The sequence below is a fragment of the Macaca thibetana genome, chromosome 7 (genome assembly GCF_024542745.1).
Source record: "Macaca thibetana thibetana isolate TM-01 chromosome 7, ASM2454274v1, whole genome shotgun sequence".
In the NCBI taxonomy this organism is placed as follows: Eukaryota; Metazoa; Chordata; class Mammalia; order Primates; family Cercopithecidae; genus Macaca; species Macaca thibetana.
The window spans coordinates 76,711,521-76,739,151 of record NC_065584.1 but is presented as its reverse complement, the minus strand read 5'-3'; the positions used below and the strand labels follow the sequence as shown (position 1 = coordinate 76,739,151).

General features: G+C 43.6%; 1 protein-coding gene across 2 annotated transcripts in view; it reads left to right on the top strand.

Annotated features, from left to right (window-relative positions):
• The window catches only part of AP4S1 (adaptor related protein complex 4 subunit sigma 1), a 75,449-nt gene that overhangs the window by 34,345 nt on the left and 13,473 nt on the right, over positions 1 to 27,631 (top strand). The window contains exons 2-5 of one of the 2 annotated variants that reach the window (XM_050797848.1): positions 12,217 to 12,425; positions 16,347 to 16,433; positions 19,098 to 19,166; positions 26,739 to 26,750. In XM_050797848.1, the coding sequence (XP_050653805.1) occupies positions 12,288 to 12,425; positions 16,347 to 16,433; positions 19,098 to 19,166; positions 26,739 to 26,750 (306 nt within the window). In that variant the 5' untranslated portion in view covers positions 12,217 to 12,287. Of the gene's footprint in view, positions 1 to 12,216; positions 12,426 to 16,346; positions 16,434 to 19,097; positions 19,167 to 26,738; positions 26,811 to 27,631 lie in introns of both variants that reach the window. The other variant, XM_050797847.1, reaches the window with a different exon arrangement.

Below are 27,631 nucleotides of genomic sequence, written 5' to 3'. Positions count from 1 at the left end.
ATTCAGTAAACATTTATTGTATGCTCACTGTATACTAGGCACTGTGCAAGGATCTGAAGTAAGGCATAGATTCTACCCACTAGAAGAAGTTCATGTTCTGGTATAGTGTTTTTCAAACTTTGACTCAGTCTGTTAGCAAGTTCTGAAATTAAAAATCAGTGGTCATATTATATTATAACCCATAGTATAAAATAAAATATCTGCCATACTTATATACATTAATAATTGAGTAAATAAACAAATGGCCTGGGCAACATAGCAAGACCCCATGTCTGCAAAAAGATTTTTTTTAATTAGCAGGGCATAGGCCAGGCCCAGTGGCTCACGCCTGTTATCTCAGCACTTTGGGAGGCCGAAGCGAGCGGATCACAAGGTCAGGAGTTCAAGACCAGCCTGGTCAATATGGTGAAACCCCGTCTCTACTAAAAATACAAAAATTAGCCAGGCATGGTGTCAGGCACCTGTAGTCCCAGCTACTTGGGAGGCTGAGGCAGGAGAATCACTTGAACCCTGGAGGGTTTAGGCAGAGGTTGCAGTGAGCCAAGATTGCGCCACTGCACTCCGGCCTGGCTGACAGAGCAAGACTCCGTCTCAAAAAAAATAAATAAATAAATAAAATAAAATAAAATAAAATTAGCAGGACACAGAGGTACGTACCTCCAGTCCCAGCTACTCGGGAGGCTGATGTGGGAGGATCACTGGAGGCTGGGAGCTCAAAGCTGCAGTGAGCCATCATTGCACCACTGCACTATAATCTGGGCAATAGAGCAAGACTGTCTCAAAAAAAAAAAAAAAACAAAACCGTGACAGGTCGTATTGATAGTATGTGCCTTTGACATGATGTGATGAAAATGGTACTTTACCTCTGTGTTCTTTCTCCCAAAAAGACATAACTTCTATCTACTGATAACATCAGACAAATCCCAATAAAGGGACATTCTTTAAAATATCTGACCAATACTCTTCAAAACTGTCAAGGTGTATCTCTGTATATCATGTAAATAATGTAATATATATATTGAATTTTACATTTACATTATATATGCTTGTATGCTGGGCCACAATGTACAATCTTTCTCTTACAGTCACAGCTTTAAAAGTCTAAATTACTTTTCTGGTAGGAGACCTCAACATGCAATAAAATCGTTATTATATAGACTATAGACAGGATCATCAGCTCTTTGTAGTTGGGAAGAGAGGATTGGAATAGGCAGGAAAAGCTTCACCAGGGAAAAAACAACATGTTATCATGAGGACACTGGCTAACCCTTATGTAGCACTCGCTGTGTGCCAACTGCCTAGCCTGTTCTAGGAATGTTACATATCCTAACTCCTTTAATTGTCACAACAACCTAGGAAGTGAGTACTGTTACTGTGGCCATTGTACAGAAGACTGAGTTCTAAAAGACTAAGTATCTTGTCCAGAGTCACAAAGCAACTAAGTAGTAGAGCCAAGCAGTCAGGCTGTCAGTCAGGCTCTCACCCAGGCTGGAGTGCAGCGATCTTGGCTCACTGCAGCCTCCACCTCCCGAGTTCAGGCGATTCTCCTGCCTCAGCCTCCTGAGTAGCTGGGATTACAGGTGTCTGCCTCCATGCCTGGCTAATCTTTGTACTTTTAGTAGAGACGGGGTTTCGCCATGTTGGCCATGCTGGTCTCGAACTCCGGACCTCAGGTTATCTGTGCGCCTTGGCCTCCCAAAGTGTTGGGATTACAGGCATGAGCCACCGTGCCCAGCCCAGCCCATACTGTACTTTTTTTTTTTTTTTTTTTTTTTTTTTTTTTTTTTTTTTTTTTTTTTTTGAGACGGAGTCTCGCTCTGTCGCCCAGGCTGGAGTGCAGTGGCGCGATCTCGGCTCACTGCAAGCTCCGCCTCCCGGGTTCACGCCATTCTCCTGCCTCAGCCTCCCGAGTAGCTGGGACTACAGGCGCCCACAACCGCGCCCGGCTAATTTTTTTGTATTTTTAGTAGAGACGGGGTTTCACCGTGGTCTCGATCTCCTGACCTTGTGATCCGCCCGCCTTGGCCTCCCAAAGTGTTGGGATTACAGGCATGAGCCACCGTGCCCCGCCCAGCCCATACTGTACTTTTTCATGTAGTGGTTTGTTTGGCATTTTCCAGATTAATTGTGCAGCAGCATTAGAAAAGAGAATAATGACTGGATCACTTCCAAAGCTACCTGAAGTTAATGCTCATTAAGCTCAAATGAACATTTGGCTGGGCACAATGTCTCAGACGTATACTCCTAGCACTTAGTGAAGCTGAGGTGAGTGGATCACTTGAGTCCAGGAGTTCAAGACTAGACTGCGCAACTGGAAACCCCGCCTTTACAAAATATACAAAAATTAGCTGGGCGTGGTGGTGTGCACCTGTAGTCCCAGCTACTTGGGGGGCTGAGGTGGGAGGATTGCTTGAGCCTGGGAGGTCAAGGTTGCAGTGAACTGTGATTGTGCCACTACACTCCAACCTGGGTTGGAGTAAGACCCTGTCTCAACAGAACAAACAAAAAGGTTAAGTGAACATTTAATGACACTGATATGTAGAGTGAGGCAATGTGATAGATTAAAGACAGCATTATAGTATGAGTCAGGGGAGCAGAATTCAGTACTTCACGCTACATCTCTGATCAGTTTTCTCATCTACAAAATGAAGGGAGTACACCTCAGGGATGACAAATATAAGGTGCATATGTTGCCATTCCCTGCTTCCTAACCTACAGCTGACGTAACCTACAACTGACGAGTAATCACGCATGCCATCCTTTTGTTTTGAACCTGGAAGCAGCTCCAGAATCCTTCCCAAAGCAGCTGTTACAGTTAGTCACAGTTGACACCCAAGTTGAAACCCATTTGCCATCTTTGGATATGACAAACTGTAAAGACTGTCCTAGGTCTAACTCCCAGAAGTACGCCATCAGAAATATGATACCTTCTCAAATCAATGTGTACTTCATTCAGCCTCTTCAATCTCTCTTTTCTCTGGGCATTAAGTTTACATCATGTGGTTGCTGGGACACAGATCTGAGCATATTCTACTTTTTTTGTTGTTTTGGTTTATTTTATTTTTATTTTATTTTATTTTATTTTATTTATTTATTTTTTGGAGACGAAGTCTCGCCCTGTCGCCCAGGCTGGAGTGCAGTGGTGCAATCTCAGCTCACTGCAACCTCCACCTCCTGGGTTCAAGTGGTTCTCCTGCCTCAGCCTCCCAAGTAGCTACAATTGCAGGCACCCGACACCACGCCTGGTTCATTTTTTTGTATTTTTAGTAGAGAAAGGGTTTCACAATGTGAGCCAGGCTGGTCTCATGTGATCTACCCGCCTTGGCCTCCCAAAGTGTTGGGATTACAGGCGTGAGCCACTGCACCCAGCTAGTTGCTTTTTTTTTTTTAGAGATAGGGTCTCCATCTGTCACCCAGGCTGGAGTGCAGTGGAGTGATCATAGCTTACTGTAGCCTAGAATTCCTGATCTTAGCCTTACTCTCCCAAGTAGCTGGGATTACAGACATGCACCACCACACCCAGCTCTTGTTTTTTCATTTGTTTTTTGTTGTAGAGGCATGGTCTCCTATATTGCCTAGGCTGGTCTCCAACTCCTGGCCTCTGGTGATCCACCCACCTCAGCCTCCCAAAGTGCTGGGATTACAGGCGGGAACCACCTCGCCTGGCCCTGTATTCTACTGTGAATCTACCAACCTCACTAGTCTTGAAAGCACGTTCATGCTTGTCAAGCGCGTCCGTGTGAAGAGACTACCAAACAGGCTTTGTGTGAGCAACATGGCTGTTTATTTCACCTGGGTGCAGGCGGGCTGAGTCCGAAAAGAGAGTCAGCAAGATAAGGGTGGGGCCGTTTTATAGGATTTGGGTAGGTAAGGGAAAATTACAGTCAAAGGGGGGTTGTTCTCTGGTGGGCAGGAGTGGGGGTTACAAGGTGCTCAGTGGGGGAGTCTTTTGAGCCAGGATGAGCCAGGAAAAGGAATTTCACAAGATAATGTCATCGCTTAAGGCAAGGACCCGCCATTTTCACTTCTTTTGTGGTGGAATGTCATCAGTTAAGGCGGGACAGGGCATTTGCACTTCTTTTGTGATTCTTCAGTTACTTCAGACCATCTGGGCCTATACATGCAAGTCACAGGGGATGTGATGGCTTGGCTTGGGCTCAGAGGCCTGACCATGCTAATCCAAGGAAAATGCTTGTTTGATTCCTGCTGTAAGTAACCTTAACCCTTCTTTTCCTCTTTTCTAGATTCTCTTGCTGGGGCATCCTAGCACCATTTGTGTAATGCTTTCCCCAGTGAAGTTGCCTTTACCTTCTTTCTTCTTCTTTGATTTATGTACACACATTCACACACAAGCTTTTCGGTGTAGCATCTACTGACTTCCTTCCTGGTCATCTAAACATCTTCCCAGCTCTGTGTGTGTGTGTGTGTGTGTCTCTCTCTCTCTCTCTCTGCGTGTGTGTGTGTGTGTGTGTGTGTGTGTGTTTAGAGATAGGATCTTGCTCTGTTGCCCAGGCCAGAGTGGGAGTGTAGTGGTGTGATCATAGCTCACTGCTGCCTCCAATTCCTGGGCACAAGCAGTGCTCCCACCTTAGCTTCCTAAGTAGCTGGGACTATAGGTACACACCACGATGCCTGGCTTTTTTTTTTTTTTTCCTTTTTTTTTGGTAAAGATGGCGTCTCACTGTGTTTCCCAGGCTGGTCCCCAAATTCTGGTCTCAAGCTGTCCTGCCACCATGGCCTCACAAAGTGCTAGAATTATAGGTGTGAGCCACCACGCCTGGCCCCTCTGGCCCAGGCGTCATTGAATGTCATTGTGTGTCATTGAATGCAAATAGTTTAAAAAAGGAAGTTCATACCTCTCCCTCACCACTCCCAACACTTGTCTAAGCATATTCCCTTCTTACTGTCTTACCTCAGTTTCATAATTATTTCATTTCCCTCCTCCTCGATGATTAATAACCATGATAGGTGCTTACAGCATTCATCTTCAGTTCTCAGATGTGTACTTGTCTCTCGAGTCTCCACAATGTTTATTTTGGCATTGTATATTTTATAGTATAAATAGTTTAAAGTTGTGTTTCTCTAGTTTTTTACCACTGCATCCTGCTACAGTTAAAATTGTCTAATGTTTAAGAGTGTGCAAGAAAAGAAAGATATATCCAAGTCTTTGGAAACCTTCATTTACTCTTTTCAAAACTTACATCCTAATGAATATCAATTCAACATGTCCTTATTTGTCATCCTTGCTCTTGAAGTCAGTGGGAAGGAATGCTGTGCTTGTAAGGTAGAAACCAATTTGATCCCTTGATGTAACACCTCAACGAGATCTTTTTACATCTCATTTTACCACTTAATGCAAGCAGGACATTTAAAGGCAAAGGTTTGGCCATGAGTACCTTTGAGACATTTTCCTTTTACCCGGCAGTTGAAATCCAAGGTATAGAATTGTAATTTCTAACTATCATAAAGATGGTTTTTATTTAGATGGTTTTTAAATAACTTTGCTGAAAGGGAGTAAAAGAAAGGATGGTGATCTTAACTTCCTGGTAACCTGCCATAATTTACTGACAGTAATTTGTGAGACAAGTAAAAGCAGCATTTAATAGCAAATGATTAAACACCACAGAGTATGTTGCAACCCCACCCACAGCCATGAGCTTATCTTCCTGGAAAAGGGAGTGAATGGCCACAGGCCTCCCCCATGGCACAGCTGTTATATCCCCAGCTGAGCTGGTCTAGATAACATCCTGTTCTACACAGGGAGTGAAGGCAACAACCCTAGGCTTGGCCACACTGGCCTGGCTCTTTACACCTTAGCGTTTAGAATTGCTGTAAGATAACCACTTGTGACCGGTCGTAGTGGCTCAAGCCTGTAATCCTAGCAGTTTGGGAGGCCGAGATGAGGTCAGGAGATGGAGACCATCCTGGCTAACACGGTGAAACCCCGTCTCTACTAAAGAAAAATACAAAAAACTAGCCGGGCGAGGTGGCGGGCGCCTGTAGTCCCAGCTACTCGGGAGGCTGAGGCAGGAGAATGGCGTGAACCCGGGAGGTGGAGCTCGCAGTGAGCTGAGATCCAGCCACTGCACACCAGCCTGGGCGACAGAGCGAGACTCCGAGACTCCGTCTCAAAAAAAAAAAACAAAAAAAACATAATCACCTGTCTAATAGGGCTTAGGAAACAAGAAGTGAGCTGGGAGGACGAAATGTATATATACATATAAAACTTAGTCCAAGTATTATATCATAATGTTTCTAGTTGCAGCAAGGAAATAATACAGTTGATCCTTGAACAATACAGGCTTGAACTGCACAGATCCATTTATATGCAGCTTTTTTTCCAACCAAACACAGATGGAAAATACAGTGTTTGTGGCATGCAAAACCCCAGTTATATGGGGCTGACTTTTTGTGTACGTAGTTTCCACAGGGCCTACTGCAGGACTTGAGTATGCACAGATTTGGTTATACTCAAGGCAGTCCCGGAACTAATAACCTGCATACCAAGGGTTGACTGTAATGAAAACAGCTCAGTTGTAAAGTGAATATTTACTGTAGACCAGCCCCTTTGCTAAGTGCTATTTGTGTTACCCATCTCACTCTCACACCTCAGAGTTAACCATCCCCTGGGGTTCAAAAAACCCAAGCAACTTAAGCATCACATGGCAGGTATGTGGCAAAGCCAAAACTTAGCCAGGTCTGTCTTACTCAGGTCTGAGCTTTTAAGCAATGCATTCTCCTATCTCCTCAAGCAGGCAAAACCCCCAAAGAAAAAAATACTTGCTGGTTTCCAGCTTGACTTAGCTGTTTAGCCCAGTGCTTAGTGGGACCCATCCTCTATCGTGGTGTTCCCCAGCCTCTGTATTTGCTGGGATTCTGATTAGTCCAAGAACTACTCATTCACCAAAGGTCCTGTTCTTCCATGCAATCTGCTTATTTCACTAGATGCATGGGATGACACATGAAAAAGGACATTCAGGCATCTAGTGAAATAGGGAGAATCATAAAGGAGAGTCTCGACTCTACTTTTCTTCTTTTTTTTTTGAGTCGGAGTCTCCCTGTGTCGCCCAGACTGCAGTGCAGTGGCACGATCTCGGCGCACTTCAGCCTCCGCCTCCCGGGTTCAAACAATCCTCCTGCCTCAGCCTCCTGAGTAGCTGGGACTACAGGCTCATGCCACCACACCCAGATAATATTTTTGTATTTTAGTAGAGACCGAGTTTCACCATGAGGTCTCGAACTCCTGACCTCAAATGATCCACTGCCTCAGGCTCCCAAAGTGCTGGGATTACGGCCATAAGCCACTGTGCCTGGCCTAATTTTGGTATTTTTTAGTAGATAGTGGGGTTTTACCATGTTGGCCAGGCTTGTCTCAAACCCCTGACCTCAAGTGATCCGCCCACCTCAGCCTTCCGAAGTGCTGGGATTACAGGTGTGAGTCGCTGCTTGCCTGGGCAGTCAACTCCACTCTTCAACAGGCATGGATGCCTCATCAAACAGACAATTAATGTTTTGTGCTCAAAGAGGCTGTGAAGTAGATCAAGCCCTGTAAATCAGCCTCTGACTGGTATTCTGACAGCCAAGCTTTTAGCAAACTGACTCTTAACAGACACCTTCTGATGAACTGTTGCTAAGATCACCAGCTGCAAATGCTTACCTGGATGACCTAGCCCTGTAATAATCTCCCCCACTTTCAGTCTCCTAAGCAGCAGATTGGGAAACTGGTCCCTGAAATTGCAGCTGCTAAAAGTGACACCTAATATTTGTGAACAAGTTGTAACTATACATTAAAATCCAACTTTGTTTTCTTTTTTTTTTTTTTTTTTTTTGAGATGGAGTCTCGCTCTGTTGTCAGGCTGGAGTGCAGTGGTGCGATGTCGGCTCACTGCAATCTCTGCCTTGCAGGTTCAAGTGATTCTTCTGTCTCAACCTCCTGAGTAGCTGGGACTACAGGTGCATGCGCCACCACACCCAGCTAATTTTTGTATTTTTAGTAGAGACAGGGTTTCACCATGTTGGCCAGGATGGTCTCGATCTCCTGACCTCGTCATCCGCCTGCCTCAGCCTCCCAAATTTGGTGCTGGGATTACAGGCGTGAGCCACCGCACCTGGCTGTAAAATCAAATTTTTAACCAAGATTTCAGATTGATCTGTATGCCACGTTTGTTCCACATCATTTCTCATTTATTCTAGACACAAATCTAGTGTTTTGTGCATAGCAAATAGTGATAAAGTGAATGGGAAAACTTTTTAAATCCTGGAGGTTTATTTATTTATTGAGACAGAGTTTAGCTCTTGTCGCCCAGGCTGGAGTACAGTGGCACAATCTCGGCTCACTGCAAACTCCGCCTCCTGGGTTCAAGTGATTCTCTTGCTTCAGGCTCCTGAGTAGCTGGGATTACAGGCGCCTGCCACCACGTCCAGCTACTTTTTGTATTTTTAGTAGAGAAAGGGTTTCACCATGTTGAGCAGGCTGTTCTTGAACTCCTGACCTCAGGCAATCCGCCCTCCTCGGCCTCCCAAAGCACTGGGATTATAGGCATGAGCCACTGCACCCAGCCAGGTCTATTTATTTTTAAAGGACCTTAGGAATCACCCTGCTCAGGGTTCTCAACCTGGAGCCCAGAATAGGTGTCAGCAAAGTCTGTGGATGTCCTGAGGTTCTTTTACAGCATTTAAGTACGTATCTCCTTGCACATTTTTCTGTAAAAGATTCATTAGCTTTCTTTGTATTTTCAGAGGGGTCTGTGTTCTAGTTTAATATACTTACATTACCAGATGAGGATGCTAAAGTTAATGAAATCAAATGGATTCTCTGATAGCACACAGTAAGAATTCACTAGGAATTGGCCGGGCATGGTGGCTCATACCTGTAATCCCAGCACTGTGGGAGGCCGAGGCGGGCGGATCACGAGGTCAGGAGATCCAGACCATCCTGGCTAATACAGTGAAACCCCGTCTCTACTGAAAATACAAAAAATTAGCTGGGTGTGGTGGGGAGCGCCTGTAGTCCCAGTTGAGGCAGGAGAACCTGGGAGGCGGAGCTTACAGTGAGCTGAGATTACACCACTGCACTCCAGCCTGGGGGACAGAGTGTGAGACTGTTTCAAAAAAAAAAAAAAAAATTCACTAGGAATTTATGTTATAAGCAAATATTGGCTGGAGGCAGTGGCTCATGCCTATAATCCCAGCACTTGGATGGCTAAGGCAGGAGGACCCCTTAAGGCCAGGAGTTCAAGACCAGCCTGAGCAAAATAGTGAGACCCCCCCCCCCATCTCTACAAAAATAAAAATAAAGGCCAAGCGCAGTGGCTCATGCCTGTAATCCCAGCACTTTGGGAGGCCGAGGCGGGCGGCTTACTTTAGGTCAGGAGTTGGAGACCAGCCTGGCCAACATGGTGAAACCCTGTCTCTACTAAAAATACAAAAATCAACCAGGCATGGTGGCAGGCACCTGTAGTCTTAGCTGCTCAGGAGGTTGAGGCAGGAGAATCACTTGAACCCAGGAGGCAGAGGTTGCAGTGAGCTGAGATTGATTGCACCATTGCACTCTAGCCTGGGCAACAGAGTGAGACTCTGTCTCAAAAATAAAAATAAAAATAAATAAAAATTAACTGGGCATAGTGACATGTATCTGTAGTCCCAGCTACTCCCAGCTACTTGAGAAACAGAGGCTAGAGGATCACTTGAGCCTAAGAGTTCAAGGCTGTAGTGAGCCATGATAGTACTACTATACTCCAGCCTGGGCCAGTATCCTCAGGACTATTAAGGACATGAAGAACAAGGAAGACTGAGAAACTGTTCCAGACCAGAACAGACTAAAGCAACATGACAGTTTTTTTGTTTTGTTTTGTTTTGTTTTTTTTGAGACGGAGTCTCACTCTGTCCCCCTGGCTGGAGTGCAGTGGCCGGATCTCAGCTCACTGCAAGCTCCGCCTCCCGGGTTCACGCCATTCTCCTGCCTCAGCCTCCCGAGTAGCTGGGACTACAGGCGCCCGCCACCTCGCCCGGCTAGTTTTTTTGTATTTTTTAGTAGAGACGGGGTTTCACTGTGTTAGCCAGGATGGTCTCGATCTCCTGACCTCGTGATCCACCCGTCTCGGAACATGACAGTTAAATGCACTATAGTATCCTGGATGGGATGCAGGAACAAAAAGAGGACATTAGTGGAAAAATCGATGAACTCCAAATAAAGTCTGGAGTTAATAATAATGTACCAATATTGGTTTCTTAGTTTTGGCAAATGTACCATGGTAATGTGAGATGCTAACATTGGCCATCTTTGCAACTTTACTATAAATCTAAAATTTCAAACGTTAAAATTTCATTTAAGAACTATTATTCATCTTAGTTTTTTGCACTGATTCTCACAGATATTACACAATGTGAATACGATTTTGTCAGCTGAGCCAGACCAGCCAGCTCTGGTGGTCATGATGAAAGAAGGACTGGCCATTCATCAATATTATGCTCACTTGCATTGATTTTTCCAAAACCTATGTTGAGTGTAAGAGAAACAAACACGAGATTCAATACAACTGAGTTAGACATAATAGCACAAGCATGAACCCCTGAATGAGGAGGATGAGTTAGGGGTGTCATGGATCCATGCATATGCTTGGCCTTTGAACCGCAGCCCACCTCTGACACAAAGCCATGCAGTGACTTTGGGTATCATCTTTTCTTTTTTCTTTTTTTTTCGGGGGGACAGAGTCTTGCTCTGTCACCCAGGCTGGAGTGCAGTGGCACAATCTTGGCTTACTATAACCTCCGCCTTCCGGGCTCAAGAGATTCTCTTCCCTTAGTTGGAGTATAGTGACGCCATCACAGCTCACTGCGACCTCCACCTCCCGGGTTCAAGCAATTCTCCTGCCTCAGCCTTCTGAGTAGCTGGGATTACAGGCGTGCACCACCATGCCCAGTTAATTTTTGTATTTTTAGTAGAGCCAAGGATTCACCATATTGGCCAGGCTGGTCTTGATCTCCTAACCTCAAATGATCCGCCTGCCTGGCCTCCCAAAGTGCTGGGATTACAAGCACGAGCCACCGCGCCCTTCTAAACTTTAACCTGCTTGACCTTAAAATAAGGATAACACGCTTGATACGGTGGCTCATGCCCGTAATCCCAACACTTTGGGAGGCCAAGGCAGGATGATCACTTCAGCCTAAGTGTTCAAGACCAGCTGGCAATATAGTGAAACCTCATCTTTGCAAAAAGTTAAAAAATTAGCTGGGCATGATAGTGCATGCCTATAATCCTAGCTATTCAGGAGGCTGAGGTGGGATCACTTGAGTACAGAGGAAGATGCTGCAGTAAGCTGAGATTGCACCACTGCACTCCAGCCTGGGTGCAGAGTGAGGCCCTATCTCAAAAATAAAGGATAACAGAAGTACCTGCCTCAAACAGTTGTGAGAATTGCTCAGGATAGGACCTTACAGAGCTTGTTATAGGGCCTAGACGAATTTAATAAATTGATATCACTACTATTTCCACCACTAAGGAAAGAAAAGCTTTACTATAGATCTTGTCTCCATTGCCCATAAAATAAAGCCCAAATTCCTTAGCATGACGTCTAAAGCCAATTATATCATATGTGAGTAGCTTAATTTCCAGCAACTATTCTTCCCACGCCCTGAACTGCAGCCCCAGTGAACTTCCCAGAGCTTTCATACCCATTTTCTCTGCCTCAGTCGTCCCTGTAGCTCATTCTTCATGACCTCACATCAGTGCCCCTTCTCTGGGAAGCAGTTCTTCACTCTCCTGTGACGTTCCTTGTCCCTCCCTTCTGTACACCCATGGAAGCAGAGCTGTCCCAGTTATAACTCATCACCTTGTACTGCCGTTGTTTACCTACCTCGCACCTTTGCTAGGTATAAAAATCAGAAGATCAGAAGTCCTTACTACTTCATCTCCCCATTCTTCTGGTGCTTGACACGTCGTTGTTACCCAGCAAAATGGATGAATAAATTGAATGAATATAAACAGAAGTACTGCAGTTGCTCAGAATTGTTTTGGAGAATAACTGATGAAAATTTATCGTTGGTTTTTATTTATTAAAACCTCAATTAGTTCATAGGAATGAAGACTGATATTATCAGATGATACTTACTACTACTTTATTTACTGTTTATCTATAAAACATTTAATATAATTCTTTGAGAAATTTGATCTTGCCTTTCTGGGTGTTTGTTTGTTTGTTTGTTTTTGTCTTCAAGGTTCCAGTTACAGCCATCTCTTGTCAAAATTTTTGAACTATATTTGGAAAACTACTGGCCAGGAAAGAAAAATGATAAAATTTTTCCTCATGGTGAATAAACAAGGGCAGACTCGACTTTCTAAGTACTATGAACATGTGGATATTAATAAGCGTACACTTCTGGAAACAGAAGTTATAAAGAGCTGTCTCTCTCGGTCCAATGAACAAGTAAGTCTCTGGTCCTCTCCTTTATCTCTGCATTCAACTCGGCCTTGGTAGATTTGTTATTACTGAGTCTCAGGGGCCATCATTTTCTTTGATCTATATTCCTTCAACAGCTACTAAGGAAAATAAGAAGTGATGTGAAATGAAAAACTGAAAGAAGCATAGCTCTCTTTACATCCCTTTAAGAAAATTAAACCAGGCCGGGCGCGGTGGCTCAAGCCTGTAATCCCAGCACTTTGGGAGGCCGAGACGGGCGGATCACGAGGGCAGGAGATCGAGACTATCCTGGCTAACATGGTGAAACCCCGTCTCTACTAAAAAATACAAAAAAACTAGCCGGGCAAGGTGGCGGGCGCCTGTAGTCCCAGCTACTCAGGAGGCTGAGGCAGGAGAATGGCGTGAACCCGGGAGACGGAGCTTGCAATGAGCTGAGATCCAGCCACTGCACTCCAGCCTGGGCGACAGAGCAAGACTCCGTCTCAAAAAAAAAAAAAAAAAGAATCTTGGGTTCTTATTTAAGTCAGCATATTTGTCTCAATGCACCTTGGAAACGACAATAAAATTTCCTTCTGCTAATAGACACCTCTTCTTTTTTTGTTCTTATGAATTCAGCCCCTGAAACTCTCATGAGTGCCTGTAGCAGGTAGCTTTCTATAAGCCAAAAAATGAAGATCAGATGATTGGTATAGAGGTAAATACTGAAGACCCATTTTGTGCCAGAGGATAATATTATTCTCAAATGGGGTGGTTTTATTTTGCTTATTATTTTTATAAATATACCACCAATATAATGCTGAAACCAGTGATTTAAAAACAAAACAAGTTTGATTTCATTATCTAGGTGGGGAAAATGGAAATTAAAAATTCATATGAAACAACACATTTATCCATCTTCCAAAATGGAGATTAAGGCTGGGTGCAATGGCTCACGCCTGTAATCCCAGCACTGTGGGAGGCAGAAGCGGGTGGATCACCAGAGATAAGGAGTTCGAGACCAGCCTGGCCAATATGGTGAAAAATTAGCTGGGCGTAATTATGCACAACTGTAGTCCCAGCTACTGGGGAGGCCGAGTCAGGAAAATTGTTTGAACATGGGAGGTGGAGGTTGCAGTCAGCCGAGACTGCTTCATTACACTCCAGCCTGAACGACAAGAGCAAAACTCTGTCTCAAAAAAAAAAAAAAGAGGTTAAATAGGAATTTTAAAACTGAGTCCATTTTTTTTGTTTTGTTTTTTGAGATGGAGTCTTCCTTTGTCGCCCAGGCTGGAGTGCAGTGGCGCCATCGTGGCTCACTGCAATCTCCGCCTCCGAGGTTCAAGCTATCCTCCTGCCTCAGCCTCCTGAGTAGCTGGGATTCCAGGTGCGTGCCACCACACCTGGCTAATTTTTGTATTTTTAGTAGAGATGGGTTTTCACCATGTTGGTCATGCTGGTCTCGAACTCCTGACCTCAAGTGATCTGCCTGCCTTGGTGCTGGGATTACAGGGATGAGCCATTCCTAAAGTGCTGGGATTACACGCATGAGCCACTGCGCCTGGCCAAAACCCGAGTCCATTTTGTAAATAATTTTTTCCCTAGCTCATACCTTGAACAAATTTTTTTTTTTTTTTTTTTTTTGTTGAGACAGAGTTTTGCTCTTGCCCAGGCTGGAGTGCAACGGCATGATCTCGGCTCACTGCAACCTCTGCCTCCCGGGTTCAAGTGATTCTTCTGCCTCAGCCTCCCAAGTAGCTGAGATTACAGGCATGTGCCACCACGACCGGCTAATTTTGTATTTTTAGTAGAGACGAGGTTTCTCCATGTTGGTCAGGCTGGTCTTGAAATCCCGACCTCAAGTGATCCACCCGCCTCAGCCTCCTAAAATGCTGGGATTACAGGCGTGAGCCACCACGCCCAGCCCCTTGAACAAAATTTTTATGAAGAATTTTATTTAGAGAATTACTTAATCCAGGTCCTAAACTTGCCAGATCTATTGGAAATTACTCAACAACTGAGGGAAAATCAGAAAACTTGTTTAACTCATGCATTTTAATCTTGTCAGTTCTCCATTTCACTGCATAGTGGGCTGCCTGTGAGCACCACTGCTAACTCATAAAATATTAAGCTACATCAGTGCTCAAAAGTAACATGGCACAAACTGGCATCTAAACTGATTTTTCAGTTGGGACATCTCAGAGTTCCTCTTTGAATTACTACTTTGGCCTGCCATGGCACACACTGTTTCATGTTGTCAGATGGAAACAGAAACTTTTAAAGGGCTGTGTTAATAGCCACATACTTTAAGTAAAAGTAAATAGTCTTAGAAGCATTCCTGTTTGAACCTTTCTGCAGAATGCAGGCACTCAATTTCAAACATCATTTTCACTGATAGGTTACCCTTTGAAACGAAAGCTTTGGAATGAATATACTGTTAGATACTTTTGATGCATTCTAAATTATTTTAGATTTTAAAAGGAGTCCACTGGGCTTTTGGCATAATCAGGCACCAACGTAGCATAATAGCAGCTTAGTTTTTATCCATAGAGGTGCTTTGATACTTTTTTTTTAATGTCAGAAACTCCTGAGAGGCTTTGAAAAATGTTCCTCGGTTCTTTCAAAAAGGTTGTGTTTCCTTGAAAGATCCAGCTGAGCAGAGATCACACTGGCTCTACAGTGAGCCAAAAGCTGCAGAATGCTTCTGTACTCATTACCTTTATCCTAATTTTAAATAAAAACCTAAATTCCTCCATTTTATAGACTGTCAGATGGCTTTCCCATAGAGGCATTTCCATGGTCAAAACTTGCAGCTTCATTCCCAGGTACATCCGGGCACCCAAGAGCAACACATCCAGCACACCCTAAAATCCAGAAGAAGAGTAACCCTGTGCTTCTGCCCACTCTCCACCTCCCATCCACTCAGCGCCTTCCCATAATTCTTTGTACAAAGGCGATAGGAAAGGGATAAATGAGACGGAAGTTTTATCCATGTGTCAGTGGTGGCAGGCTAGTTATTAATTCATACGAAGCAATGTTTACAATGCGAGATTTTGTCCAGCATCTGCCACAAAAAGGCCATCTTTAAATGATTTATAAAATAATCTACATGGATTCTTTTCATGAGTCTAGGAAAAAGCAACCAATTTTTGTTTGTTTGTACCATGTATTTGGCTCCTCAATGACTATTAAATAGTACAAAACCGAGAATATCTAATTGCTTCCAAAAAAGTCTTGGGGGGGTCCGGGCGCGGTGGCTCAAGCCTGTAATCCCAGCACGTTGGGAGGCTGAGACAGGAGGATCACGAGATCAGGAGATCGAGACCATCCTGCTAACACGGTGAAACCCCGTCTCTACTAAAAAAAAAAAAAAAAAAAAAAAAAAAAAAAAAAAAAAAACTAGCCGGGCGTGGTGGCGGCCGCCTGTAGTCCCAGCTACTCCGGAGGCTGAGGCAGGAGAATGGCGTGAACCCGGGAGGCGGAGCTTGCCGTGAGCTGAGATCCGGCCACTGCACTCCAGCCTGGGCGACAGAGCGACACTCTGTCTCAAAAAAAAAAAAAAAAAAAAAAAAAAGTCTTGGGGAGATGAGGAGAAGAAAGTCTTCTTTATCATGTTTGCTTATTTCCACTTCAGAGGCACTTTGCTGATTATTCATTATCTTTGCCTGCTGAGTTCCATACAGAGCCAAGCAAAGGAATGAGAGAGGAGTGTAAGTGGGAACCCATGTGAACACTCAGACTTTTTTCCAAGACTTCTCCAATTTCCACTAGAGATGCTTCCAAGTGGTCCCCTGAATATTGTGAGAAGGCCACCAGTGGTTGTGTAACATCTTAATATTTTATATTTCTAGGAATGTTTGTCAGATGAATCAGAACCTAGAACTTATGCATGTCATTTTAAATAACTCTCTCTCAACAACAGGAGTTAATATCTCATTGTGTTTTGTCTAGTGCTCTTTCATTGAATATAAGGATTTTAAGCTGATATATCGGCAGTATGCAGCTCTCTTCATTGTGGTTGGAGTTAATGACACTGAGGTAAGATAATAGAAGAGCCCTTGGAAAATGCAATAATTTCTTTCTACTTGCCTCCCTAAGAATTATGCGTCTCTTGATTTTTTTTTTTTTTTTTTTTTTTGACGGAGTCTTGCCCTGTTGCCAGGCTGTAGTACAGTGGCACGATCTCAGCTCACTGCAACCTTAACCTCCCAGGTTCAAGCGATTCCCCGGCTTCAGCCTCCCAAGTAGCTGGGATTACAGGCACGTGCCACCACACCCGGCTAATTTTTTGTATTTAGTAGAGATGGGGTTTCGCCATGTTGGCCAAGATGGTCTTGATCTCCTGACCTCATGATCTGCCTGCCTCAGACTCCCAATTTATTTTTATTTTTATTTTTTTAAGAGACAGACTAGCGTGCAATGGCACAGTCATAGCTCACTGCAGCCTTGAATGCCTGGTTTCAAGCATCTTCCCATCTCAGCCACCTGACTAGCTGGGACTACAGGCCCACACTCCCAAGCCCAGCTAATTTTTTTGCTTTTATTTTTTTTAGAGATGGGGTCTCACTGTGTTGCCCAGGTTGGTCTAGAACTCCTGACTTCAAGCGATCTTCCTGGCTTAGCCTCCCAAGTAGCTGGGAATACAGACACAAGCCACTGTGCCTGGCTAGGATCTTGGTTTCTAGCAAGGATGAGGAAAGTTGTGTGGAAGAGAAATATCTAGGATGTTTCTTGGATTAGATGAGGAGCTTGCAAAGTAGAGAAGCCCCAAACCACAGAATGCCTTTTTCTGTTGTAAGCAATACCAGTGCCCTGCCCTTGTTCTCTTGAACAATGAAGCAGCTCAGATAAGTATAGAGACCAACTGATTTTGGCATTAAACATGGGCTGATATATCAAAAGCCAGTGAAAACTATAAAGATGATTGTATTGTGATTACATCCCCTCAAATTTATTTAGTTCACCCCTTCACGAATGCCACTCCCAGATCAACAGCACTTATGGACATGGAATCCCTGAAAGGATGTTTTACATCTAGCTGAAATATTGATTCGTTGTTTTTTATCCATGAACCAAACTTTGAAGTGGTTTTCCCATCTCCACAGATAGAAAAATGATGGCATGAAGAACCTGAACAATTACTTAAGCCAATTTGTGGTAAAGTCAGGAAATGGAGCTAAGAACTCTAAATACTAGACACTAAGATTTTAATCTGGCTAGATTTATCATAGACTTCAAAAAAAAGATTCTTTTGGAGACAGAGTCTCACGTTGTCACCAGGCTAGAGTGCAGTGGTGCCATCTCGGCTCACTACAACCCCCGCCTCCTGGGTTCAAGCGATTCTCCTGCCTCAGCCTCCCGAGTAGCTGGGACTACAGGTGCCCACCACCACGCCCAGCTAATTTTTGTATTCTTAGTAGAGACGGGGTTTCACCTTTTGGCCAGGATGATCTCGATCTCCTGACCCCGTGACCCACCTGCCTCAGCCCCCCATAGTGCTGGGATTACAGGCGTGAGCCACCGCGCCCCGCCTAAATTTTTTAAGACAGGGTCTCTCTCTGTCACCCAGGCTAGAATGCAGTGGCACCTTCACCTCTCACTGCAGCCTTGACCTCTTGGCCTGAAGTGATCCTTCCACCTCAGTGTCACGATCCCGAGTACCTAAGACTACAGGCTCATACCAAGATATCTGGTTATTTTTACTTTACTTATTTATTTATTTATTTATTTTTGTTTATTTATTTATTTTTTGAGACGGAGTCTCGCTATGTCACTCAGGTTGGAGTACAGTGACACGATCTTGGCTCACTTCAATCTCAGCCTCCCAGGTTCAAGTGTTCCTCCTGGGTTCAAGCAATTCTCCTGCCTCAGCCTCCCATGTAGCTGGGATTACAAGCGTGTGACACCATGCCCAGCTAATTTTTGTATTTTTAGTAGAGACGAAGTTTCACTGTGTTGGCAAGGCTGGTCTTGAGCTCCTGACCTCAAGTGATCTGCCCATCTCAGCCTCCCAAAGTGCTAGGATTACAGGCATGAGCCATTACGCCCAGCCTATTTTTTAATTTTTTGTAAAGAAGAGATCTCATTATGTTGCCCAGGCTGGTCTTGAACTTCTGAGCTCAAGTGATCCTCCCACCTCATCCTCCCAAAGTGGTGGGGATTACAGGTGTGAGCCACCACGCATGACCTTTTTGTTTTTTAAGACAGGACCTCGCTCTGTTTCCCAGGCTGGAGTACAGTGGTGCCATCATAGCTTACTGCAGCCTTGAACTCCTGGGGTCAAGCCATCCTCCTGCCTCAGCCTCATGAGTAGCTGAGACTACAGGCATGCAACACCACACCTGGCTAGTTTTTTAAATTTTTTGTGGAGACGGAGTCTCACTATGTTGCCTAGGCTGGTCTTGAACTCCTGGCCCCAAGCCATCCTCTCACCTTGGCCTCCCAACTTGCTAGGATTACAGATACGAACCACCAAACCTGGCCAAAAAAAAAAATCCTAGAGGTTAAGGTTTATCTACATTTCCCCTATTGATAAGCATCTTTTAAACAAGTGAATACAGAACTGTTCCAAGTATTTGTCAGTGGGAGGCTACTTTCCTCACATTATCAGTTCACTAAAAGCTGGAAGCTGACTGGGATGTTCTGTCTGATTTGCATGAGGGCCACACTAAAATTGATTCTACCTTTCTTCTTTTATTTTAGAACGAGATGGCTATTTATGAATTCATTCATAACTTTGTGGAAGTTTTAGATGAGTATTTCAGCCGAGTGGTAAGTCTAATGGCTAAAAAATGGTTTACTTCCTCAACCCAGTTTCCCAGAAATTGAGTCTCTTTGGACCTATATCAAGAACATGTGTTAGGCCGGGCGCGGTGGCTCAAGCCTGTAATCCCAGCACTTTGGGAGGCCGAGGCGGGCGGATCACAAGGTCAGGAGATCGAGACCACAGTGAAACCCCGTCTCCACTAAAAATACAAAAAATTAGCCGGGTGCGGTGGCGGGCGCCTGTAGTCCCAGCTACTCAGGAGGCTGAGGCAGGAGAATGGCCTGAACCCAGGAGACGGAGCTTGCAGTGAGCCGAGATCGCGCCACTGCACTCCAGCCTGGGCAACAGCGTGAGACTCCGTCTCAAAAAAAAAAAAAAAAAAAAAAAAAAAAAAAAAGAACATGTGTTAATACAGAGTTTTAATAAGTAAAAATTAAAACTTAAGTGATGCCAAATTTTATCTTTCCTGCTGGTTTATCCAAAGTATTACAAGCCTATATATGCCTGAGATCTTTATAAAGAACTGGAAAAAAAAAAAAAAAAAAAAAAAAAAAAAACCCTCTTACAGCCGGCGCGGTGGCTCACGCCTGTAATCCCAGCACTTTGGGAGGTGAGGCGGGCGGATCTGAGGTCAGGAGATCGAGACCATCCTGACTAACACAGTGAAACCCCGTCTCTACTGAAAATACAAAAAACTAGCCGGGCGAGGTGGGGGGCGCCTGTAGTCCCAGCTACTCGGGAGGCTGAGGCAGGAGAATGGCGTGAACCCGGGAGCCGGAGCTTGCAGTGAGCCGAGATCACGCCACCGCACTCCAGCCTGAGCGACAGAGCGAGACTCATCCCAAAAAAAAAACAAAAAACAAAACAAAACAAAAAAACCCTCTTATTTGTTTTCACCCAATTATGAGCTTTTGTGATCTGACTTGCCCCCTCTTTTCTTCTTCCTCTGCTTTCTTTTCTTTTTTTTTTCTTTTTCTTCTTTTTTTTTTTTTTTTTTTTTTGAGATGAAGGACAGAGTTTCGCTCTTGTTGCCCAGGCTGGAGTGCAGTGGCGCGATCTCGGCTCACCGCAACCTCCACCTCCTGGGTTCAAGTGATTCTCCCGCCTCGGCCTCCCGAGTAGCTGGGATTATAGGCATGCGCCACCACGCCCAGCTAATTTTGTATTTTTAGTAGACCCGGGGTTTCTCCGTGTTGGTCAGGTGGGTCTCAAACTCCCGACCTCAAGTGATCCGCCCGCCTCCGCCTCCCAAAGTGCTGGGATTACAGGCGTGAGCCACCGCGCCTGGCCCCGGCTGCCTTCTTTCCTAAGACACCAGGATACTTTTCACTTCAAGAATCATTCCCATCCAAACCCTTGTTTTGAGGGTCAAAAGTCAGTTCTCCTTAAGGAATATGTGAGCTCCTTTCCAAAAATCTTTTTGAAGCCATTTTAATAGCTATATTGAAATATATTTTATGTATAATACAGTTCACCCATTTAAAGTGTATAATTGGCCGGGCGTGTGGCTCACGCCTGTAATCCCAGCACTTTGGGAGGCTGAGGCGGGTGGATCACGAGGTCAGGAGATGGAGACAATCCTGGCTAACATGGTGTAACCCCCTCTCTACTAAAATACAAAAAGTAGCCGGGCGTGGTGGCCAACGCGTATAGTCCTAGCTACTCGGGAGGCTGAGGCAGGAGAATGACGTGAACCCGGGAGGGAGACTCCGTCTCAAAATAAATAAATAAACAAAAGTATATAATTAAACTGGGTGTAGTGGCAAGCACCTGTAGGGACAGATACTCAGGAGGATGAGGTGGGAGGATTTTAGGAAATTTCATCTCTTGACAAGGAAACATACCCATTAGCATTTCCCCTCATTATCCCCCTCCACCCACACCAGGTAACTATCTTTTTTTCTTGGTAAGTTTTTTATTTTTATTTTTTATATTGATACATAAGAGATGTAGATATTTTCATGATACTTGTGATAATTTGATTCATTCATATAATGTATAAAAACCAAATCAGAGTAATTAGGATCTCCATCACCTTAAATATTTATATTTTCTTTATGTTAGGAACATTCGAATTATTCTTTTAGCTCTTTTGAAATATACAATAGATTATTGTTAACCATAGTCACCCTACTGATTTATCAAACACTAGGTCTTATTTCTTTCTTTTTTTTTTTTTTTGGAGACGGAGTCTCGCTCTGTTGCCCAGGCTGGAGTGCAGTGGCCAGATCTCAGCTCACTGCAAGCTCCGCCTCCCGGGTTTAAGCCATTCTCCTGCCTCAGCCTCCCTAGTAGCTGGGACTACAGGCGCCTGCCACCTCGCCCGACTAGTTTTTTGTATTTTTTAGTAGAGAAGGGGTTTCACCGGGTTAGCCAGGATGGTCTCGAACTCCTGACCTCGTGATTCTCCCGTCTCGGCCTCCCAAAGTGCTGGGATTACAGGCTTGAGCCACCGCGCCCGGCCAGGTCTTATTTCTTCTATCTAATTGCGTATTTGCACCCATTAATCTACCTCTCTTCATTTCCTCTTTCCTCTTCCTTTCCCAGCTTTTGGTAACCACCAATTTACTGTCTATCTTCATGATATGTACTTTTTTACTTCCCACATGAATGAGAACATGTGATATTTGTCTTTCTGTGCCTGGCTTATTTCACTTAACATAATGACCTTCAGTTCCATATGTGTTTCTGCAAATGATAGGGTTTTATTCTTTTTTATGGCTGAATAGTATTCCATTATGTATATATACCATATTTTCTTTATCCATTCATTCATTGATGGGTGCTTTGGTTGATTCCATATTTTGGCTATTGTGAACAGTGCTGCAATAAACATTGGACTGCAGACATCTCTTCAATGCATTGATTTCCTTTCTTTTGGATATATACCTAATCTACTTTCTGTCTCTATAGATTTGTCTGTTCTAGATATTTCATATAAATATAATTGTACAACATGTGATTTTGGTGTGACTGGCTTCTTGCATTGAGTGTAGTGTTTTCAAGAGCCATCCATGTTGTAGCATATATCAATACTTCTTTCCTTTTTCTTGCCAGATGATATTCCATTGTATGGATGGATATACCAAATTTTTTTTATCCATTCATCAGTTGGTAGACATTTGAGTTATTTCCAGTTTTTGGCTATTGTAAATAATGCTTATATGAACATTCGTGGACACATTTTTGCATAGAACCATGCTTTCGGTTCTCTTGGACTACCTAGGAGTGCGATGTGGTAACCCCATGTTTAGCATTTTGATGAACTGCCAAACTGTTTTCCAAAGTGTTGGTGTGATTCAAAGTCCCATCAGGAGTACATGAGGGTTTCAGTTTCTCCACATCCTCACCAAAACTTGTTATTATCTGTCTTTTATATGATAGCCATCCCGGTAGATGTAAAGTGGTACAGAGGCCAATGAATTGTAGGTGTCATTTGTGTTTCACTAATGGATAAGGATGTTGAGCATCTTTTTATATGTGTATTAGCCATTTGTCTATCTTCTTGGGAGAAATGTCTGCTCAAATCCTTTGCCCATTTTTAAATTGCATTATTTGTTATCTTATTGTTGAGTTGCAGGAGTTCTTTATATATTCTGAATACAAGTCCCTTATCAGATACATGATTTGAAAATATTTTCTCCCATTCATATGTAAAGATTCAATTATTCCAACATCATTTGTTCAAAAGACTGTTTCTTTCCCCCAATGAATTGTCTTGGCACCCTTATCAGTAAATCAATTGGCCATAAATGCAAGTGTTTATTTCTGGCCTCTCACTTTTGTTCCATTGATCTCTATGTCTAGCTTACATCAGTAGCACACTCTCGATTTCTGTAGCTTTATAGTAAGTTTGAAACTCACCAGTCTTTTAAAAAAGAATCAGCAAAGGTGTTTTACTTTGCTGCCGTAGGCCTTCCTGAGCTTTAGTTAGATATTCTTGAGAAGTAGCAGTGGTACAAGCTTTTTTTTTTTTTTTTTTTGAGATGGAGTTTTGCTCTTGTTGCCCAGGTTGGAGTGCAATAGCGTGATCTTGGCTCACCACAACCTCCGCTTCCCAAGTTTAAGCAATTCTCATGCCTCAGCCTCCCAAGTAGCTGGGATTACAGGCATGTGCCACCACACCTGGCTAATTTTTGTATTATTAGTAGAGACAAGGTTTCTCCTTTTTCCATGTTGGTCAGGCTGGTCTCAAACTGCCAACCTCGGGTGATCCACCCACCTCAGCCTCCCAAAGTGCTGGGATTACAGGCGTGAGCCACCACACCCGGCTAGCGCAAGCTTATTTTTTAAAGTTGTTTCATTTAATTTCGTATTTAAATAAAAACAATTAAGGAATTGTTTCCAAGCTTCTTCCTGAGGCAGTGAGCAGAATGTGCTCCCTAATTAGTAATACTGTGTGCACTAAAACCCAGAAAGGGCAAAACGTAGATTAGGAAGTTATGTCTTCAGCCCACCTCCTAATGCCAGAAGTGAGGTTTGGCAAACTCCTTCTTCATGGGACAGTCAGCTAGCCTGTCTTCATCGTCTTAGTGCAACCGTTCTCAAAGTCTGATTCCTGGACCATTAGCATAAGTTGTGAACTTGTTAGAAATTCAAATTCTGGGCCCTACCCCAGACCATTGCATCTGAAGCTCTAGGTTGAGGCCCAGAAATCTGGTTTAAGAAGGCTTCCAGGTGATTCTGATATATGCTTAATTTTGGTAATCACTGCCTTAGTGCATGAGGCTTGCTGTCAGCGTTTTTGGTTTTTTTCTTTTCTTTTTTTTTTGAGATGGAGTTTCGCTCTGTCAATCTTGGCTCACTGCAACCTCCCACTGCCTGGTTCAAGCAACTCTCCCGCCTCAGCCTCCCGAGTAGCTGGGATTACAGGCACATGCCACCACACCCAGCTAATTTTTGTATTTTTAGTAGAGTCGGGGTTTCACCATGTTGGCCAGGATGGTCTTGATTTCCTTACCTCTTGATCCGCCTGCCTCGGCCTCCTAAAGTGCTGGGATTACAGGCGTAAGCCACCGCGCCTGGCCGCTGTCAGCCTTTTCTTGATTTAAGAGTTGGTGTTGGGAACATGCCTAGTGGTCTGTGATGTGGTGATGCCTCTGGCCAGGAAGGGGCTGGTGCCTTCCAAAGCCGAAAGAGACCAAGATGTGGTCATTCCAGAGACTGGCCTTAGAGGACAGAGGACATGGAGACTGGCTTTAAAATCTATCTCTGTGTTGATTGCTTGGCAAGACATAGACCAGCACTATTCAGTAAAACTTTCTGCAGAGATAGGAATGTTCTGTACCTGTGCCATCCAATACAGTAGGCATTAGCCAGATGTGGCTCTTGAGCACTTGCAATGCAGTTAGTATAACTGAGGAAATGAAGTTTTAATTTTACTTAATTTAAATCTCCACATGAGGCTGGTGTTTACCATATTGGACAGCATAGCTCTAGCTTCTCTTTACCTTGTGATGACCACTTTCTTGTTTAGATGGACTAGTTGCAAGTCAGGGTCTATGATCAGAGCTGACTATGATTAGCCATTTCAAGGTGACACCCACCAAGAAGAATATAATTTCCCAAAATAATAATGTTCTAAGCCTAGGAGAATAAAAAGTGGGTACAAGTACTATCATTGCTAAAGTTTTTAAAATTATTATTATTATATTCAGTAACTAAGAATAAATAGCATATTACGGAATTATAGGTACAATTTTAGGGAGAGTCAGTGACCACATAAACCACAAAAGTAAAGATTAGAATTTAATTTCAGTTAGGTGATTCTGCAGGACTTGGACGGTAGATACTAAGGGACGACTTGGCTTAGGATCAAACCATAGCAAAAAGAAGAAGAGGAAGAGGGAAAAGAGCACTATGGGAAAGAAAACGGGATCTGTCCCCCTCACAGAGACAGCCTTGTCATGTAAGATTTATTTTTAGGTTTGTGAATTTTAAACATTCTTTCTGTGGCTATTTTTAATCTTTGAGAATTTCCAAATCTTAAATTTGGAGATCAGTCTCATGCTGTCTGGGGCTGAGAGAAGCATCTCAGCATCACATTTCTAAAACAAAAAGCCAACCCAGTTAGCTTCAAAGGACGCGACTTGGCCAGAGGTGAGGGTGGTTGCTGTTGAAGAAGTGATATCAGGGAATTTTCAGTGCTGCATTTGACAAACCTTAAGTCCTTTCATATTTGAACTTAATTCTCTTTACTTTTTTCTTCCTCCATACTTTTTTCACTATATAAATATCTATTTTATTTTATTTAAAAAATTTTAAAACATATAAGCAAAGAGAAAGAGGAAAGCGAATACATGTAATTATACATTTGTCTAACCCCATAGAACGTACACCACCAGAGTGAACCCTAATGTAAACTGTGGACTTTGGGTGAGAATGGTGTAGGTTTGTCAGTTTTAACAAATGTACCACTGTGGTGGGGAATGCTGATCATAGGAGGAGGCTGCACATTCGGAGGGACACGGGGGATGGGATGTCTGTGTACCTCCCCCTCAGTTTTGCTCTGAACCTAAAACTTGCTCTTTAAAAAGTAATGTATTTTTTGGCCAGGCGTGATGGCTCACACCTATAATCCCAGCACTTTGGGAGACTGAGGCAGGTGGATCGCTTGAGCTCAGGAGTTCAAGGCCAGCCTGGGCAACATGGCAAAACCCCGTCTCTACAAAAAAATACAAAAATTAGCCAGGTGTGGTGGCGCACACCTCTAGTCCCAGCTACTTGGGAGGCAGAGGTGGGAGGATCACTTGAACCCAGGAAGCGGAAGTTGCAATGAACCAAGATCATGCCACTGCACTCCAGCCTGGGTGACACACTGACTCAAAATAAATAAATAAAGACTTTCTCGAAATAAATAAATAAAATAGATTTTTTTCAGTGAGAAGAAGATCATCAGTAAGCCCATCAGTTACTGATAACTGCTGTTAGGTACATTTCCTTTTAGACTTTCTATGTCTGTCTGTAGCTATATAACCATATATATCTTGATCTGTATACATGCATACATAGGATAATACTATGTATGCATTTTGTAACTTTTTATAACAATATGTGAGTGCTTATATTTCTACATTGTCATTTGTGGATATGCTACGGTTTACTTAGTTCCCCTCCTTGATAGATATTTAGGTTATTATCAATAATTTGCTATTACAAGCACCATTACCCTGAATATCCTGTCATATATCATTGTGCCATTGTCTAATTTTTTCCTTGGGATAAACTCCTAGAAGTAACATTAGTGGATTCAAAGGTGTGGCACATTGTTACATCTCTGATACAAACATCAAATTACCTACATCTGTAAAGGTTGAGTTAGTTTCTTTTTCCCTCTGCTTTCTAAAGATGAATGGTACTGGCCTGTAAAATTCCTTTGAACTACAGCCTATTTTTAAAAAAATTACAGTCCCAAACTCAGGGCCTTGGCAGAGTCAGACTGTTGTGGCCTCCAAGCCCAGAAGCAGGTAGGAGAGGCCACTGCTATGGATGCAGAAGCCTCTTTAGTCTGACTCTGCTAAGAGCAAAGGGTCCCAATGTCTTTGTTCTCACCGTTGCACTCTTTTTCTCTCTTCCAGAGTGAATTAGACGTATCCTTTTTCAATACTGTTTTCCACGGTACTTGGCAAGCGCACTCTAGTCCTTATCAGGTAAGTGCCACGGAGCAGGAAAACTATTCAGCAGTCCAGAGTGTTCATCACCAACAGCCATGACAAGACAGCCGGAGGTGTGGGTGTTCTGCAGAACTGCTCCCCCACCTCGTCCCCCTTCTTCAACAAGACAATTCTTTGTTTTTTCTTTTTGAGATGGAGTTTCGCTCTTCTTCCCCAGGCTGGAGTGCAATGGCGCAATCTCTGCCCACTGCAACTTCCACCTCACTTCAACCTTTGCCTCTTGGGTTCAAGTGATTCTCCTGCCTTAGCCTCCTGAGGCATTACAGGCGCCCACCACCACGCCCAGCTAATTTTTGTATTTTTAGTAGACACGGACGGGGTTTCACCATGTTGGCCAGGCTGGTCTCCAACTCCTGACCTCAGGTGATCCACCCACCTTGGCCTCCCAAAGTGCTGGGATTACAGGCGTGAACCACTGTACTTGGCAAGATGACTCTTAAGATTTTTTTATTTTTTTTCAGGCAGGACAGCGCTATCATAGTAGTTAATAGCTACTATTTGTTAATTTAATTTCCTTTAAGCATATGGAATAGGCATTTTCAAAATTTAAATATCACAGCCAAAAAAGTGTTTAGTCCTCCTACAGAAACTGGATTTCCAGGGTTCCAGGTATAAATATCTAGAAATGCCCTACGTGACCAGATAAGGCCTTCAGTGTTGATAAACCGGAAGGTTAAAGAAATTGCCTGGCTTGTAATCATTGCTATCAAATGTATTCATTTCCTTGATAGCAGAGAAAGTTCTCCTTTTCTCGTTTTCTTCTGTCTCTTTTAAATCACAATATCCAAGTACCCTCA